This window comes from Haliotis cracherodii, unplaced genomic scaffold (assembly GCF_022045235.1).
Source record: "Haliotis cracherodii isolate W230 unplaced genomic scaffold, xgHalCrac1.p SCAF_5, whole genome shotgun sequence".
Lineage (NCBI taxonomy): Eukaryota > Metazoa > Mollusca > Gastropoda > Lepetellida > Haliotidae > Haliotis > Haliotis cracherodii.
The window spans coordinates 41501210-41522311 of record NW_027266308.1 but is presented as its reverse complement, the minus strand read 5'-3'; the positions used below and the strand labels follow the sequence as shown (position 1 = coordinate 41522311).

General features: G+C 41.2%; 1 protein-coding gene across 1 annotated transcript in view; it reads left to right on the top strand.

Moving 5' to 3' along the window:
- Positions 1-3975: 3975 nt before the first annotated feature.
- The window catches only part of LOC139443366 (transmembrane protein 179-like), a 38845-nt gene continuing 21718 nt past the window's right edge, over positions 3976-21102 (top strand). The window contains exon 1 of the mRNA XM_071224353.1: positions 3976-4532. Within this exon, the coding sequence (XP_071080454.1) occupies positions 4422-4532 (111 nt within the window). The 5' untranslated portion in view covers positions 3976-4421. The remainder of the gene's footprint in view (positions 4533-21102) is intronic.

Here is a 21102-nt window from a genome sequence, read left to right as displayed (position 1 = left end):
TATTATAACAGACAATACGGGGTCTTGATGTTGGTAGCAATCAGACACAGCTTCACTATTATAACAGACAATACGGGGTCTTGATGTTGGTAACAATCAGACACAGCTTCACTATTATAACATACATAATACGGGGTCTTGATGTTGATAACAATCAGACACAGCTTCACTATTATAACAGACAATACGAGGTCTTGATGTTGGTAACAATCAGACACAGCTTCACTATTATAACAGACAATACGGGGTCTTGATGTTGATAACAATCAGACACAGCTTCACTATTATAACAGACATAATACGGGGTCTTGATGTTGGTAACAATCAGACACAGCTTCACTATTATAACAGACAATACGAGGTCTTGATGTTGATAACAATCAGACACAGCTTCACTGTTATAACAGATAATACGGGGTCTTGATAGTGATAACAATCAGACACAGCTTCACTATTATAACAGACAATACGGGGTCTTGATGTTGGTAACAATCAGACACAGCTTCACTATTATAACAGACAATACGGGGTCTTGATGTTGGTAACAATCAGACACAGCTTCACTATTATAACAGACATAATACGGGGTCTTGATGTTGATAACAATCAGACACAGCTTCACTGTTATAACAGACAATACGGGGTCTTGATGTTGGTAACAATCAGACACAGCTTCACTATTATAACAGACAATACGGGGTCTTGATGTTGGTAACAATCAGACACAGCTTCACTATTATAACAGACAATACGGGGTCTTGATGTTGATAACAATCAGACACAGCTTCACTATTATAACAGACAATACGGGGTCTTGATGTTGGTAACAATCAGACACAGCTTCACTATTATAACAGACATAATACGGGGTCTTGATGTTGATAACAATCAGACACAGCTTCACTATTATAACAGACAATACGGGGTCTTGATGTTGGTAACAATCAGACACAGCTTCACTATTATAACAGACAATACGAGGTCTTGATGTTGATAACAATCAGACACAGCTTCACTATTATAACAGACAATACGGGGTCTTGATGTTGATAACAATCAGACACAGCTTCACTATTATAACAGACAATACGGGGTCTTGATGTTGGTAACAATCAGACACAGCTTCACTATTATAACAGACAATACGAGGTCTTGATGTTGATAACAATCAGACACAGCTTCACTATTATAACAGACATAATACGGGGTCTTGATGTTGATAACAATCAGACACAGCTTCACTGTTATAACAGACAATACGAGGTCTTGATGTTGGTAACAATCAGACACAGCTTCACTATTATAACAGACAATACGGGGTCTTGATGTTGATAACAATCAGACACAGCTTCACTGTTATAACAGACAATACGGGGTCTTGATGTTGATAACAATCAGACACATCTTCACTGTTATAACAGACAATACGGGGTCTTGATGTTGATAACAATCAGACACAGCTTCACTGTTATAACAGACATAATACGGGGTCGTCCTGATGTCCGTCTGAAGCAAGATTTTACTGTCTTGATGACTGGGGTTACAGAAGAGAGTACCTTAATCGAAACGATATTAGCACGCAAGCGAATACACATTTCTTTCCTATTAAAAAGTGGTGGCCACAGTACCACCATCTCGCGATTATTTATGTGAATTTAATGTCACACTATCGAATCCACATTTAGGCTAGCCAAGCGCCTACTAAACACGTTTGTTACATTACAGGCGGCTCAAGTTTGTTTTTTGTCTATTTTCAGAAATTCAAGATTAAGTTAATTATACTGCACACTTCCAAAGATGGGTCGTTGCGATATTAACAAAAGCGTCCGTAAAATATATATTTCCTTGCGGCTGACATCAGGTCACCCAGAGGCGTTGTGTTCCTCATAATAAAGAAGTTGACATCCATATATTCCCTTCCTTATGTGTATCACTTAAAGATTCCTTTCGTTATTTACTAGAGCTGGAGGTGGGTATCATTGAGCCCTTACAGAGTTGTTCTATATTTGGATATGAATTGCTTCGGAATACATGTATTGTTTAATAATTGAGTCTGGACCAGACAGTCGAGTGATTGAGCATCGATCCACGCAACGATGACATGCATCAACCAAGTCAGCGAGTCTGACCACCCGATCCCGTTAGTCGCCTCTTACCACAAGCATAGTCGCCTCTTACCGAAAGCATGGGTTGCTGAAGACCTATTCTACCCCGGATCTTCACGGGTCTAAACAAATGAGTTCAACTACCACTAAATCATAATGGCTGCCCATACAGCACGTCTCCACGACCTCACACACACACGTGCATACGTCGCTATATAGGTGCAATAATCCTGAATGCGAAGTTAAACCCCATTTCACTTTACCTCACCTCTGTAATTCCATGTACACAACGAATCTATGAGGTAAGATTGCAGTTGTGAAACAGTTGGGACATATAGGGGTAGCTTTCGGATCGACTCCCCTTGTGGACAAAATCTACACTTCATACGACCCGTGACGATCCGGGGAGGAATAGGTCTTCAGCCACCCATGCTTACCGCAAATGGCGACTTTGTTGTCGTAAGATGTGACTAACGGGATCAGGTGGTCAGACTCGCTGACTTGGTTGATGCATATCATCGTATCCCATTTGCGTGGATCGATGCTCATGAAGTGAATCACTGGATCACTCGATTACTTACAGACCGTCGTCATATAGCTGGAATATTGCTGAGTGCGGCGTTAAACAACAAACAAATAAACTATATACACAACATACTTCACTGGAGCTGTTGTAACGGCTCTGGCCTTGAAGAATATAACAAAATGTCTCAAACTTTCATTGAGGCTGGCAATTGTAGGCCATTATTGAGACAATAATGTACCTCGGCAGCCCACAGCTACAAGTGATTATAATTTAGTATACCGCTGGGATAACTGTGCCTTCCGTGCCACCCAGGGGATCTCTAAACACACGCGGTGATCTCTCTGTGTTGACGACAAATTGTCAAGTCAAGCCAGGTCATTTATTCTCAAAATATTTTCATGATATGCAGCATAATTCTTCTGACTACACCGTCTTCTATCGATAGGAACGATATCAAATAAATAAAGCGACAAAACCCTTTTCATATCCAATAGAAATCTCTGCATAGGTGTTCGTCACCGGTCACAAACACATGCAAAGGCAAGTCAGTTATTAACCCAAACAAAACACGGGAACCACATGTCTACCATAAACACGGGAATCACATGTGTACCATAAAACTTTAAGGAAGGTACGCACGTGTGTGTGTATGTGCGTGCGTGCGTGCGTGCGTGCGTGCGTGCGTGCGTGCGTGCGTGCGTGTGTGTGTGTGTGTGTTATGCGACAACGTACGGTACTGTTTTAGGTGTCAATTTCGCTTGCAACGACGATGAAATTGTGAAAAATCATCTCCTTGTTCGCCTTTCTGCGCCATCCGCTGTGACTTGAATATTAAATATTGACAATGAAACAGCGTAAGACCTCACTTAGTCACAGGCTCACTCACTCACCCAATCACTCTGTTAACCTATAGTGTGATAGTCCATATTGTGAAGCACCCTTATACACTGACACCTCGTTAGTCCGAGCTCTGTTTATTCAGAAACTTTCCGCCACGAACGTCTATATTTGATGAAATTGATAAACGAATCTGGCAACGTGTCCGACTTTTACAGGTAACAGGGCTATCCAGATTAACAGGATTTCACTGTATCCGTAACAGTGAAAAGAATGTAATTATTGTGTTGCCTGACACACGAATAAAATCGTCGTAAAACCTGCCATACAAGTGTTACAATCATTCCACTGCCAATCCGACTAGCATCCAAATCATCACTCAAGAACGACCGGCACGCCTTAGATGGCGCTATAAGTCCTCCTCTCCACTAGGTCTGTCCCATTGATCAAAAAATCCCCTCGCAATCAGTTTAACATTCCGCCAACCCATTGCCGTCGATTACTCAAATTTAAACGCCGTGAAAAACACGGAAGAGACGTGCGTAATGTTTGTATCTGCGGGCGTAGAGCGAGCACGGCGGTGACGGATCAGATGAAGCCTGGCCGGTCGTCAGCTCTCCCCTTTACTAGTCTGGCCAGAAGAACGGGTGACGGGTCGCTTGGCTGGCCCACCGACTGTCATTCACACAGAGGAATCTTTACTATGAGATAGTTTGACATCAGCGTAGTTGAAAGCGGTACGGCGTTGTCGCACGTTGATATCTCGCTGGTATGGATTTATACTCAGTTTAGCCTGCCACGGAGCTCGCAAGACGTTAATGACAGGTGTTGACATACTTTGCACCTGGTGAATGTTGGCAGTGTTTTGTGTGTGTCGTTTTCAAGGCATCGTCTGATAAGTGTCATGCATAGTGGTGCACATCACAAGCCTTGATTACATCCGCTGCTTCATCATGGCGGATTTAGCCGAGCTTGTCAAACAGTTTCACCTGCAGAGAGCCTTTCTTTATGGATTTATCATATTATCAAGTTTCTTCGTGTTTGCGCCTCTCGGAGATTTGCAAGTAAGTAAATGTTAGCTCATCGCAAATGACACCTGGGTTATAAAGTGTCAACATACACAAGGCCAGGGACCTACATTATGCCTGTCTATATCATACACGACACGTTTTATTTGGCAATTCCACCAAAATGTATGAAGTAAGCATGAGTTTGTTACAATATCGGTGTCGATAGCCATACATTTAAAGAATGATATATTTCTATGTTTTTCGATATATTACATTTAGTCAACTGTACTTTGATGGAGGGCCTGGAATTGTTATACAGACACGGTGTGTACTTAGTCTTAACGATAACATTATATTACAAATGCATTATTGAACTTGCATAGAACCGATTCCTCTCAGAAGTGAGCCAATGGCACCGCGCAATGCAGTGGTCACTGGGCACTGCTTCCTTAGATACATGTCTTAAATCGACACTGTTTCAAACGTTGTCCTCTCGGGAGAGGAATGGCGAGGAGTTTGGATACTGAGGTTCAACTGTATACACATATGTACACATGTGAAAATGGATCATGCAGAACTCCATGTAACGTGAATGCATGAAACCAATAACACCTGAATGCATGACTACTCTGTGGAACCTAAATGCACGTAACTCATACAAAATGCATAACTCGGTGTCGTGTGAATGCATTATAACTCAGTGTAACGAGAACGCATGATAACTATTAAGTAATGTGAATGCATATTAACAATTCAGTGTAATAGGAATCAAATGCATAGTCACTTTTCTGGACCATGTCATGCGAGCCTACATGCATACAATGTCATTTTGCATTGTTTATTTAAACAATCACGGATATTCATGGTCCGATCCCTTAAAGCGTCGGTAGCTGTATGCCTGTTCTAAAATCGTGTTTGGAGGTTGACCCAAATCTCCTCTAGGCGACAACTTAGGGCTGAACTTTCACCAACGCAAGACATGCTCGAGATACAAGTACTGCTACTCGCCCTCGTTGTCCACGCTCTGCTTGCTCCACATTTACGCGCGAGTGGGAGACGTAATGTTCACTTACGCATGTATAGGTACATAACCATAAGATGTTAACATTTTTTTAAAGAAATTCGTCTTCGTCTTATAGATTCTAGCCCAAATAGTCAGTTTTACTCGTTATTGTGTGATATGTGACTGATATTTTTTATCATCCTTATACTATTGTTCTTTACGTGCACATGCTGGTTTTTTTGTGGATTGTTTCTCGCCGCAAATAGCTGTAATATTGCTGAAACGGCGTAAGGCAATATCTATTCATTCATTTATACACATGTATAGGAATGTACAAACCATTATTGATGTACGTGTATCTGGATGAAGCTCTGAAGTGTGATGCTTGTCACGGTCAGGGTGGACCCTTCTCATTGGTTCATGTAAATCATGTTTCATGTTTGATACTGACAGTACAGTTGAACTTACACACAAGTAACAAGCTTGCGGCAGATGGAGCTTAAGGTCTGACAAGGATGACCTTGCTGTAGATACAAACGGAGTTGTTAGCAGGTGAAAGCTATTTCTGTTATGATAAGGAACGTAATAGTCATGAAATGTACACACAACAGACTTTAGATGTAGGGATGACACGGAAGGGCTTGTTTCCGATTGTCTGCATTAGCTGCTCACGTCGGATGTTCACGATCTAGACCTGAACGTGACCACTTGTTGATAGTTGCTTATTCACAGACTTAAATAGAACACACGTTGAATAGAATACACGTTGATACAGAACACACGTTGAATAGAACACACGTTGATATTTCACACTTTAAAAGGTATCGGGCGTGTTGGAAGAACAAACTGGAGGCAATCAAATCCACCCATTTGACTAGATGTAATCTTAACCAAAAGTGCAAATAAGTTAACTGCAGTAATAAAAGTCGTGCGCTATCACCATGTTGACAAGGAGACTTATGTTGTCTCTTGTATTTTGTTCAGGGATCGTGTGATTGCATATTGCCATTTTACAACTACGTTCATGATTCATTAGGCAACAGGGTCGGTCGGGTACCCTAGCGGTTAAAGTGTTCGCTCGTCGCGCCGAAGACCCGGGTTCGATTCCCGACATGGGTACACTGTGTGAAGCCCATTTCTGGTGTGCCCCGCCGCGATATTGCTGTAATATTGCTACAAGCGGCGTAAAACCATACCCACTCACTCATTAGGCAAAACCAAATTGTTTGTAAGTTTCGTCGGAATCAACATTTTCTTTTTTTCCAAAAAACATTTCTTATTCATTTCACGTCTATCAGTATATTTTTTATTTATTTTGCATGGATTCCTCTTATTTATTCAGCATTCATTTCTCTACATTTAAAAAAAAAAATATGACACGAATATTTTCATGAGTAGATAAGAGCTATTTGCCGAAACTCATAATCACGGCCTACTGTACCGTTTTACCTTACAAATCCGACGGAGATGTTATTTTTTTTACATTTGTGTAACCCAAACGTGTTATGCAGGTTAAACAACACACACTTAGGCTAACCTAGCGGCAACAGGGTAGCGCATGAAATGATCTATTTCTGCATGTGTGTTTAAATGACCATTTAACGTAGACGGACCTGTAAAATGTTGTTCACGTTGTTTGACAGATTGCGCCAACGCCTAAGATACGATAAGAAAATACAATGTAGTCAACATGTCACATCGCTGAATCAACAATAACGTGATCCCAAAAAAGTTTGTAAAACGGATGCAAGGGGAATTGGATTTTGACAGAGATTAATATTACGAATGGTACAATTTTACGTTGTGGAACTCGAACTCTCGGTGTTTAGCATGGCAAGTCTTCCCATCAATGACATAAGACTGTTTCGATAAATGAGTGTAGAGTGTAGAGAGTCGTCTTTTAGACGATCGAGCGCTCGTTTAATAGATATCTGTACCAGAAACAATAGCCTTGGGGAGGTAGCTGTTAGGGAGGGATCCAGTGATACGACGTGAGCAGGTACGACAGCCAGTTAGGTCGTTACCAAGATGCTATCTCTCCCCCCAGGGAAATATTAACATACATTGAGGAATATTATGCACAAATTCAATACAATATGTGGAGCAGGGGAAGTGGTCTGTCTAGGTATTTTCTGAAATTTGTATGCTGTTTTTTTTTATAATATTGTTTGTGCTTTGTTTTGTTGTTTGTTTGAGTTTGTTTCGGGGCGGTCGTCATATGTTTGTTTTTTACATTTAGAGGAATATTGCTGGTAGTGGGTGAACGTGTTTTTCGCGTAGAGTGGCTGGGGGTAGGTCCAGACCGTCTGATGTGGGTACAGTGCTCACTGGGACTCGAGGGGGTGGCAGTAGGGCGGGAGACATGTTGATGTGAAAGGTTGTGGGTCACCTGAAGGGGGTCGGTGTCTATTGGGATGGGGTAGGGTCTGTTGATGAAAGTATGGTTTATACGCCTTACTGAGATGGGGATGGGGTGGGGTGGGGATGTATGGATGGAGAATACGTGACAGGGGTTCTTAGGACAATGAAACTGGGATTTTTAATGTTCTTACCATGTGTATACTAGCAGGGAAGTACATACCCTTGGGTTCTTTCATTTTGTACTTGATATTTTTCTCCTTCTCTTTCCTCTTCTGCTTCATCTTCTCCTTCGTTTTATGCTGTTTCTTATTCTGCGTCGTCTGTTTCTGCTTCGTCTGTTATTTCTTCGTCTGCTTCTCCTTCTTTTGTTTCCTTTGCTTTTGTTTCTTCTTCTCTTCTGCCTCTTCTTCTTCTTCCTATGTTTCTTTTTCTGCTTCGTCTGTTTCATCTTCTTTTGTCACTTCTTTTTTCTGCTGCAAGGGGCGGTCGGGTAGCCTAGTGGTTAAAGCGTTCGCTCGTCACGCCGAAGACCCGGGTTAGATTCCCGACATGGGTACAATGTGTGAAGCCCATTGCTGGTGTCCCTCGCCGTAATATTCCTGGAATATTGCTAAAAGCGGCGTAAAACCATACTCGCTCACTCACTTTTCTGCTGTTTCTTCTTCTTCTCATGCTTCTATTTCTGTTTCTCCTTCTGCTTCTTCTGTTCGTTTTTCTTCTTCTACTTCTTCGTCTACGAAGTAAACATTTGATTTTAATGAGATTTAATAGATTATTTGGCAAACATATTAACGTTCTGTATTTTGAACTTGTGTTGACATTACGAAACTGCGAGACATACAAACTTTTGATATATGGATAATAGTAATTTTACCTCATGCTTTATACCGTCACAATCATTATCCTAGTATACCCTAGTACATGACATCAGTTCCCTAATAAACAATTATTCTAAAACGCAACAACAATGCACAATACGCACTGTGAAAGCATGCCGGTATAGTTCCGCAATACAAAAGAAGCAACTAGTACATCAAAAATACACCAAGCGTTAGATGAATGTCTCTCTGTGTATGTCATCAACAAATAGTGTGGGTGTGAATGAAAGCTGAAACACGTACATTGGTTAAAGTAAACAGCGTTGTTAAATTACCTCATACAATTCTACATACAAAGCCGCATGCCCGATTGTCTACCTACCCTGTAAGGAATATCTTTTCGATATGACAACGTGTTGTGTATTTACAATTTGTATAAACTAACAATGTCGTTCTTGTTACTGATGAAAAGCGTGATACATATTCTGAATATTTATGCTTGGACATACTAATTATATTCTAGCGGTGGCAGTAAACATGGATAGAAACATATAAAGTGGAATCATGGTCACCAAGGTCGATGGCAAGGTCAAGTACCCATGTAATGTGTGTGTTTGAATTTGTGTGTGTGTGTTTGAGTTTGTATGTATGTGTGTTTGAGTTTGTGTGTGTGTGTCTCTCTCTCTCTCTCTCTCTCTGTGTGTGTGTGTGTATGTGTGTTTGAGTTTGTGTGTATGTGTGCTTGAGTTTGTGTGTGTATTTTATGTGTGTGTGTCTGATTAATAAGTCATGAGGGACGTGTTGTTTGGAGGGACTGCTCATTCATCTGACCCCACAAAAAACCTCTCCCTCTCTCACACACACAGGCGCGCCTCATTCAAGTCAACTAAAACTAGCACCCTACACACAGGACAAGGTGGGAATCAGAGCATGGCGGATGGAGTACAGGGTGGATTCTGTGCTCAGGTAGTCAGGGAGAAAATTGAAAATTGTGATCGCTGATCGGTTCACTCGACGGAGATGTTGCGTGGGTGACACTTGTATAGTGCCTACTTGTGAGTCATAGAGTCCATGAAACATGTTTTGTTGGGTTCAGAAGACTAATAGGGAGTTTCTGCCTGCTTGGATGTGTGGGCATGCCAGTATTTACATTACCGAGTATTTGGTTTGTGGCTTGTAGACTAGCATATATTGAATGTTTGACAAATGGAATACGCGTAATCATAAAACAACATCTGCTCGCGTAGCCAGTCAAGACGTTGTCGTTCTTACATAATGATAAGTGATCTTGAACTTTCTCTATGTGCGTGACCTTGACCTTTTTTCAAGACGTGACCTTGACCTCGAAATGAAATGCCAACGTTAAAATAAATTGTCTCCTTTTATGCATTTATATTAACGTGGTAATTGTTCAACTATAAGGTGTGCAAACATATCAAAGCTACTTCCTGATGTGGCCGTGTCTTCTTGAATGTACTCGAATTTGCGATATCCGATATCAAAATTTGGGGTCAGTGTAAGTCAAATCGATTCATCATTAAGAACCTCTGACCCACCAATTTTATAGACTTAAGTATTAGGCAAACATATAATGACACCTGGATGCTGGCTGTTTGCATAGGTTAGGGGGTTATGCGTAGTATGTGTAAATGTTAAACATATTGCTCTCTTAAGCCTAGGGGTAGAGTAAATGTGTGTTTTACACCGCTCTCACTGGCTCTGTCACAACATCCTATTAGTAGTTCGTGAATGGTGGGTCACATGTGTCATCAGTGTACCCCAGACATAAACCCTGACATCCTGATGGGTACATCAAAGGCGGTGTACTTTCTAGTATCCAATGAAACGCGAATTGATACTGTGTGTGCGGCAGGGTGGTGTGCTAAAGTCCACTCTTTTTATGATATATTTCTTCGCTGTTCAAAGGCGTGCCGACACATGTGTCAACAGGTTGTTGGTATAGAGAACATTAATTTAGAATGCCCGTGTGTGAATACAGGAAGTAAGCTACACAGCGGCTATGTTTTAGTACCTAGTATTCTCCTGTGGGCGAGGCGAAGTATTATCAATATCCTGATGTAATGATGAAGTGTTATTTGTATTATGATAATTGTGATATGACAGGATTGTGGGACATGTCCACCTAGTTCCTCGACGATTGATGCATGTAAGAACAGATTTTCTTTGGAGAGAGAGAGAGAGAGAGAGAGAGAGAGAGAGAGAGAGAGAGAGAGAGAGAGAGAGAATGGGGTGGTGGAGAACGGACGCTTTAAAAGTGATGACTGTTGTATGATAGCAGTAGGTATACTTGGAGGGGGAAAGAGCGAAAGCTTAAAAGGAATGTTTCTATCACTTTGGGTTGATGATGCATAAGTATTTATCCTTTAATATGCTTATGACATAGTTTGTCTGTAGTTGTGGATTGACCTTGCGTTAAGAACACACGTATTGAAGTACGATGCTACCCGTAGCTCTAGGCAAGCGTAGTGCCGATGCATCTTTTCAGATGCCGCCACTAGAACCATGGTGTCTTCCGAAGACATGAAACTGTTATGGAAAACAATTTCTTTGTCGCTCAACTGACTAAGGGTCAACTCGTAGCCATTTAACGTCGTTAGAAACAATAAAGACGTTACCAATCAAATACTTATCTATTGTCTTTGCTGATTAAAATACCCGTGAAGATCCGTGAAGATTCGGTCTTCAGCAACCCATGCTTGTCTTAAGAGGCGACTAAAGGGATCGGGTTGTTATTGAATTGCATCATGTCCAGGTTGGTAGATCGGTGCTCCTGATGTCAATCACTGGATTGTCTGGTCCAGACACGATTATATACAGACCATCGTAGTTTAGCTGTAATGTTGCTGAGTGCATCGTTAAACAACAAAGAAACAAACAAAATGTTAATTGAAAGAGGCTAATGGTCGAACACTTTCGGAGTTTCGTATATGCTTACAGTTTGTCTTATAGAAAAAGATCTTATTTTGATGAACAGAATCCGACTACCAACATACACTGGATTTGTGTACACGTTCAGGCGTGGATAAGTAACACCCATTTATAAACATCCATTGAACCATTGCATAATAATAACACATTCAACATGTTGCGAGTCTTAATATAATACACATCACGTTGTAATGTGAATGAAGTCGCACTAAGTCGCATGAATCACGCGTATATGTACATATGTTCACATGCCTGAAGCCAATTTCGTATGAAAAGAAATACCAACTCCTTTCAATGTGTTTTACCTGTAATGTAAAGGAAATTGTAAACATGGTTTCGATACAGTGAAGTGGGCCCGGGGATTTAGGTGTAGCTCAAAGTATGCCATGCAAGTATTGATAGGAGGTAGGAGTGAAGTTTTAATTTCATTGCCGTCCAAGTCCAGATATGAAAGTCATCTGAAGAATATGAACCTTTAAAAAGTTTATATTCTTTAAATTCCCCTCAGGAACAATAATACGTCTACAGTCGTGTGTTTTGTGTCAGGTAGTTTCTTTAGAAATGCAAGGTGCATTTACATGATTCAAACATGATTTTGATTTGCCTTTGCATGTGTTTGTGACGGGTGTCACCGGTGGGGAAGGATGCGAACACCTGAGAGCACTCGTATTTATTTATTATTTGATAGTGATTCATAAACACATGTTCATGAATACAGTTGAAAATTATTATTTTTATTTTTGTTATTATGAGAAAAAAATAATTTAAGATATGACAGAGGAAATATTTTATTTCCAGCAGACAGGTACCGGTGCTATTTTAGTAATCGCCTGTCATAGCCCCGCCGAGTGCCCTGAGTAAATGGTTATATATAAATATATTTTCATTTCAAAGTTTCGACTCGACAAGATGTATATTCATACTGAAGTATTAGTAGCAATCATCGTCATTTTTGTCAGCGTCATTGTCAAGCATTATGCAAAATCATTTCCTAGACCAGAAAGCACAGTCATGATTGACAGGTATTGTGTTTTAATTTCACAGTGAAGTGAAGCAGCTGTTGCACTGGAGGTGGTTGGTTGAAACATGTCTGTGAGCTCTCAGTATCGCCATTTTCAGACCTTTCTTATCATGTATGCAAACTTGTGAATGTTGAGTTCGCTTGTGTGTTTGTGTGAAACAAAAGTGTTTATCTGAATATATAATAGTGATTTTGAATCTCTATCATATAGTGATGATACCAGGTGTTCGCTAAAAGGTGAGCGTATCCTGCCCCAACGGTGGTTCCGTCACAAACACATGCAAAGGCAAGTCAAATGTTCACTTAAAAAAACACGGGAACATTTGATAGAAGTCAAAATAGGGAATTACATAGGACATCATTTTTGTCACTGATGCTTCAATTTGGAAATGTCCTCCGCATGTCTACTATAAAACTTTTGAAAGTTTTACTGAGGCCTTGTTTGTTATAACCTTGATCAAACACCTTCTGAGCGAGAGTTGTATGACGCTCTTTGAAATCTTGGTAGAAAGGGCATGCTCGATTAGAACCTTAAAAGCTGTGTGACAAAGGGCTGGATCTGCAAGAATACTGCACGACATTAAGGGAAAGTTGACTATTGGAAAGTTTCCCTCTTGTCATACAGTTTTGTGGAGAGTGTTTTGTCACTCTGAATCTTTATGCATGAAGTTTCATGTACTGTAGACCTGCGACCTCCTCCTGGAACTCCAACCTTGAAACAGCGTGTTCATTATTGGTGTCTTGCCGTCATGATATGTACACTGCAAACTACTCACTCACTCACTCCATCACTCACTCACTCACTCACTCAATAAATAGGCATTTCTTTCAAAGCAATGATTTCAAATCGATGAAGAAACATGATATATTTACATGGGTATCATATAATGCACTTATTGTATTGACAGTATTGTTTTTATTACTGTTTAACCTTCAGGTAGTTATATTATCGAACAGGGCAAATATTAATCTGTAATAAAGATAGCATCGAGTGTGGTCTATACAAAGACACTACATCAGAGATTGATATGTGTGTATTGATTAGAGCGTGTTGGTGTCACCCTGGCAACGGTAACTGATATCATATACCAGATGTCGTGGGGACTACACAGCTGTGTGGGTCGCTGCAGTGGATGACACATGCCTGTTACACCGGAGTGTATGAACAGTGACGATTGACTTTGATAGAAATAATGACATCGACATATTCTATACACAGACACACAGACACAGACACACAGACACACACACACACAGACACACACACACACACACACACACACACACACACACACACACACACACACATATATATATATAACACTACAAGACACATCACTGCAACACATATGCCTAACACTACAACACATATGCCTAACACTACAACACATACGCATAACACTACAGCACATACGCATGACACTAAAACACATAAGCGTGACACAACACATACAACACGACAGCATATACACATGACACTACACCATATACGCATAACACTACACCACATACGCATAGCACTACACCACATACATACAAAACTACATCACATACATACAACACTACACCACATAAGCATAACACTACACCAAACACGCATAACACTACAGCACATACGCATGACACAACACCACATACGCATAACACTACAAAACATACACATAATACTACACCACATACGCATAACACTACAAAACATACACACAATATTACGCCACATACGCATAACACCACACCACACACGCATAACACTACACCACATACGCATAACACTACACCACATACGCATAACACTATACCACATACGCATAACACTACAAAACATACACACAACACTACACCACATACGCATAACACTACAAAACATACGCATGACACTACACCACATACGCATAACACTACACCATATACGCACAACACTACACCACATACGCATGGCACTACACCACACACGCATAACTCTACAACACACACGCATAACACTACAACACATATGCATGGCACTACACCACATACGCATAACACTACACCACATAAATACAACACTACACCACATACATACAACACTACACCACATACACATGACACTACACCACATACGCATAACACTACACCATATACGCATAACACTACACCACATACGCATGGCACTACACCACACACGCATAACTCTACAACACACACACATAACCCTACAACACATATGCATGGCACTACACCACATACGCATAACACTACACCACATAAATACAACACTACACCACATACATACAACACTACACCACATACACATGACACTACACCATATATGCATAGCACTACACTATATACGCATAACACTACACCACATACGCACGACAAGCGAAACACATACGCATGACACTACAACACAAACATACAACATTACACCACATACGCATAACATTACACCACAGCACATACGCATAACACCACAGCACATACGCATAACACCACAGCACATACGTATGACACTACAAAGCATACGCATGCGCACGAGGAATTGATCACTCAGCACCGGAAATTCTAACAAGTGAACCTGCTATATCTCCAAGCCAAGTATAAAACTTCAGTCAACTTGCGATACACGGACATGTTACGTCAACACTACGGTGTGGAACGTTTGCGTATGTGTTTTGGTGTTATGCGTGTGATGTAGTGTTATGCGTATTTGGTGTAGTGTTATGCGTATTTGGTGTAGTGTTATGCGTATTTGGTGTAGTGTTATGCGTATATGGTGTAGTGCCATGCATCTCGAGGATGTCATGTCGATTACACGGAACACGCAGTGCGTATGTGATGTGATGTTATGCGTATGGGATGTAGTGTTATGCGTATATGGTGTAGTGTGTGCTCTTCTCAATGTTTGCATGTCCACAAATCCTCATCCGAGCTGAGCACTGATCAACCCAAGCAGTAATAATTAAAAACCCTACAGATATTAAATAAATTAATGACTTGTTGATGTCTCGCTAATGTCAGTGGTTGATTTATTAGCGTGCATATCTCGAGGATGTCATGTCGATTACACGGAACACGCAGGCTTATGGGTGTTACGGGTTGTTCTGACACTAATCAATTTCACTTGTGTCGTGCCACAGCGTGGAAGTCTGACAGCTGACGGGATCTCAGGTCAGCACAATGCTGTGCCTTTATCTTTTTGTATATTACTTCAAATAGGGACTTTGTTTGTATACTGTCTTAATCACTTCGTTATATTTTTAATGTAGACATGAACAGCTTTGGTAAATATGTCTTTCTAGCACGTGTTGTTTAAATTTGTTTGAGATCAATTCCTTTTTCGTCATAACACGTCTTCACACTTATGGGATCGGTGTATGGCAGAAATAATGCCGATGCGACGTTAATTTTTAACAAGCCGGACACTCGTTACTCCGGAAATCCCGTTATCTAGACGCTCGTGTTAGCGACGTATTTATACATACAATTGGGACTTCCCCAATACCCATGACTCGTTCAGCTGGACTCTCGCTAATCCGGAAACCCCTCCATCTGGACGCTCGTTTTAGGGACGTATTGATACATACAAGGGGGACTTCCCATATACCCATAATTCGTTAAGCCGGACATTGATTAATCCAGCAGAACTCCTGCCATCCAGATTAACGAGGTTTCACTGTACGTGCCTATATATCACAACGAAGTTACTGGCTGGCTAGTACGTTCCCCCAGCACATCTAATACTAGGTTACCCGTCCCAAGTTGGGAATTAAACACGGAAACATACACTGACAACCCATCCATTCCACCTCCCACGAACAGCGCTTAAATACTCGGAAGGTAACAGAATAATGGCTGTAATTGTTGGTTTACCTGCCGTAAAACTCTTGAGGAGATACCGCGTTGGCGATTGTGAACGTTCCTGTTGACCTTGAATACATCAGAATCCCCGTGTAACATCCACAAACAGACTACTGTCACATTTCAGGCCGGAGACAGAGCTCAGTCAGACTGCAAATACGCTTTGTATTTAGTGCTTCGTTCTGATCAAATTGACATATCGTTTTTGTAATTGGCGTGTATGAATTGTTCAAATTATTTGTAGTTTATTATCCACTCGTGAAACGGTGTGTATCTTGTGTATGGAGACGGGGGTACAATGGATTCATATGGAGTAAAAGGGAAATCGAAGTCTAACGAGAGCAAGCCACACATCAAGGTCTTGACCTGCCAATAAAACAAGAACGGACACCAATACATAAGGGATGAGTGTGCACACACTAACATTGATCACGAGACAGACAGACAAATCTATTTAGTAAATAATACAAAGGCCCATAACACATTTATAACAAACATACAAACATGTAAAATTACAAAACATGTACATTATGTATAATTAATGAAGGACAACTTCTCAGATCATAAGCCTTTAGTTAGAAAAGAATATCGTCGGATCATAGGTTGCCGGACGTCATACGTTTTCATACGAACGTGTTTGTCGCAATTACTCTCGCTATAACAAGGGGTGTAACATCACACCAATGCTCACATGATGGCTTGTTTGTAAGATATAGTCGTCTTTTATTAGTGATGAAATATTTTACAGTTGTTCTTGTGATTAACGAAAAAAATACGAATGTTTCTTAAGCGTCCGAAAACCCATACACGTGGAACCAATGTTTTAAACGATAAAGCTGTCTTCAGTTTTCATAAACTGAATCTTTTTGTCACAGAGGGAAATGTATTGTTTATTTTAATGTAAAAATATGTAAGGTATTAACAGCCGATACTGGAATATTGTTCGCATATAAACATCATGAGATATACAGCTTCCTATCACAGACTCGCCCTGATTATGTAAATGACAAACGATCTGCACCAATTCGGGCTTTCCTCCCACATCAGAGCTGACATGTCGGTGATGTGACTGAAACGCAGCTGAAAGCGCCGTTGTAGTCAACTCACACTAAGCTAGCACTGTTTGTAATGGTCCTGTGTTGGCAACAACCGCGTTCTTGGTGTATGATAAAATATTTCCCACGTATTTAACTTAGGTATGCCAGAATCTGTCAATGTGTCAACACCGTACCCGAGCCTATTGATGTCACCACTGTGGACATCCTCTAAGACCTGCATCACTTTAACCTTTATCACATCAAGCGGACACGCCGAGATGTAACACAAATACTTCCAAAGCGGCGTTAAGCCTCACTCACTCGCCCGCTCGCTCAATCACTCACTCACTCACTCACTCACTCCTTGTTCCATGTATTCTTCTCCCGATTAAATTGATATCAGATATAAATAAAAATGGCCATAGGTACCAATGAGTTTAATGAAAAACAAAACAAAATCATGTTATACATATTTGTTGTACGATATTAATCGATCTAATAACGAGGCTGTGCTGAGAACAACATGGATGTCTATTGTTTATGTGCACCCGGTAGGATGACATGGTAATGTGGCTGTAAATCTTCTAGTGCCTCATAGCAACATGAGTTGTATACTCCCCAGGGTGCTGAGAATGAAATTCGAGTTCACACTGATCCATTGCAGTAGTAATATTATGTAGCGTCACTGAGTGGCTATGCAAGCTGGAAGTCAGACTCTATATAAATGCAATATATTATTATGTGCCTTTATTTTTCTACATGTTCGATATTTTTTAAAATCATTCATTGAAATGATATTAGTATGACGTCAAAGTTATGTGCGCAAATGTCCTCATACCAATATGTTCTCTCATATGGAGATCATAACGTGTGTGCCTTAAGCTGAAACAATTCATGCTCATGCTATCAACCACTAGTTTGGGACCGCCTCCGTGGTCTAGTGGTAGAGCGTCCGCCCGGAGAGCGGAAGGTCCGGGGTTCGATCCCCGACCGCGTCATACCAAAAGACGTTAAAAGATGGTACTTGTTGTTACCCTGTCTGGCGCTCGGCATTAAGGGGCTAAAACAAGGACTGGTCGGCTCGGAGTCAGTATACTGTGTCTGAGTGGGGTATTCATGTTAAACTGCGGCATGGTATCTCAGTGTGCTAGCACTATAAATCGGCATCAGTCCGGACTTGTACAAGCAGCCACACAAACACACACACGTACATGCTCGTCGCTATATAAGTGCAATAATCTTGGACGCGACGTTAAACACCATTTCACCTCACCTCACTAGTTTGGCTTATCCAGTTTCGATTATTTACAGCCGCCATGATGTAGTTGCGATGTTGTTGACTACTGCGTAATGGAAGCTTCATTCATACATACACGCTAAGTAGTGAGTGAGTTGGGTTTAACGCCGCTTTTAACATTATTCCAGTTATATCACGGCGTGTCAGCTTAATGTGGGAGGAGAGCCCGAAGTGATACAGGTCTTAGACGTTTACTACTTCGGTGAAACCCACGAGCACGGCGCTGACAAACCTAGAAACATAATTGGGGCGAACCGGGATTCGAACCCACAATCATAGGTTTCTGTCATGCCCAAGGGACGCAACTCTATACAGCGAATTGCGGCGCCTTAGACGACTGGGCCACCCGTGCCCCCGTACACGCTAAGTGAAAACAATACATAAACGATTCTTTCTATTTAGAAGATGCCAGTCTTCAGCCTATTGTGCTTTTTTTGGACTTGGGTTCAAACAGGTTACAAACCAGACGTGACTGGCAGTAAATATAACTCCATGACGCAATATGTCTACGTTAACCTTTCATTGCGTAAACATTTCCCGAAGTAGAAACGTTTGTGTACACGAACCCAAAAAATAAATATCCCAAAATAATCTCCTCAAATAGCGTCAATTTTTAAAGCATATATTCAATGCTTTAATTTGCCAGCCGCAAGTAAACACACCCTGCACTTAACCAATCTCTTTTCGAACTACGATTGGGATCTGTATAGTTGTTTACAAAGAAAGAGTACTGCTTCATTCAAGACGTTGAGCTTCGGTGAGCGTCAATGTTGTGAGGTGTGAGTGCTGTAAACCCCCCTCAAGGTTTCAACTGCTTGCCATTCCGTATACACACTTCATCGCTTCCTGCGGGTCATTGCTGGATACGAAATCGCTACGTTATTCTAGTTCGGGGCTCATCACTCCCTCAACCAGCCCAGATGCTGAATGTGTACCACGTGCGCTAGACCACACCACCAGCTATTTTTTTTTTTTTCCGAATCAGGGTCACGGTGTCCTGGCAAAATACTGATGGTGAATTATTCTCCGAGGTGATCGAATTTTGTGATACTTTGTTATTCTCGACAAGGGCTGGAGTGTTTAAGCAAGTTGCCATAAAATGTATAGTCATCACGTCATGCGATGGAATGCAATACATAGAGCTCCCTCACAGTTTTGTGTAAAGGCAATACACAAGGCGTGCTTTCATTGTCACAGGTGTATTTGACGTGTGATAAATAAAAAGCACAACAATATCACTTCTGGTAAGTTAATATATAATGTATTGATATTTAAAATAAATGTGCAACGAAGTTGTATATTCGAAAAACAGCTGCTGCCATTTCAGGTGCTGCATGTTTGTTTGTTTTTTGGGTTTGTTTGATGGTTGGTTAACGCCGCAATCCGCAATATTCCAGCTATATGACGGCGGTCTGGAAATAACGAAATCTAGACCAAACAATCCAGCGATTGAAATCATGAGCATCGATTTACGCAATTGGGATACCAAGTCAGCATGTCTGACCACCCGATCCCGTTAGTCGCCACTTACGACAAGCATAGTCGCCTCTTACGACAAGCATAGTCGCCTCTTACGACAAGCATAGTCGCCTCTTACGACAAGCATAGTCGCCTCTTACGAAAAGCATAGTCGCCTCTTACGACAAGCATAGTCGCCTCTTACGACAAGCATAGTCGCCTCTTATGACAAGGGTGGGTCGCTGGAGACCGATTCCTCCCCGGATCTTCACGGGTCAACAGCATATGAGCGTGACAGTTCTTCAAACGAATAACACATCTCAGTTTCAATGAAGTGATGTGAATGTGTTAGTTATATTCGCGAATTTGTGAATTTAAGTACGACGAGATTGTCCAGTGGTCTCATGCACCTCAATTCGCTGCGCAGAGTTGCGTCCCTTAGTTGTGGCAGGATCTGACGACTTAGTTTGGTCGCCCTGAGGGGATCCGTTAACCCGAAACACTGTGATGGAACAGAAATACTTACGTATTCACGTACCGACCCGTGAAAATTCGGGGTAGAATAGGTCTTCAGCAACCCATGCTTGGCATAAAAGGCGACTATGTTTGTCGTAAGAGGCGACAAACTGGATCGGGTGGTCAGGCTCGCTGACTTGGTTGATGCATGTCATCGTATCCCAATTGGGTGAATCGATGCTCATGATATCAATCACTGAATTGTCTGGTCCAGACTCGATTATTTACAGACCGCCGTCATTTAGCTGGAATATTGCTGAGTGCGGCGCTAAACAAACAAACAAAAACTCACGTTCTCGTGGTACACCGGGAACTACTTCCCAT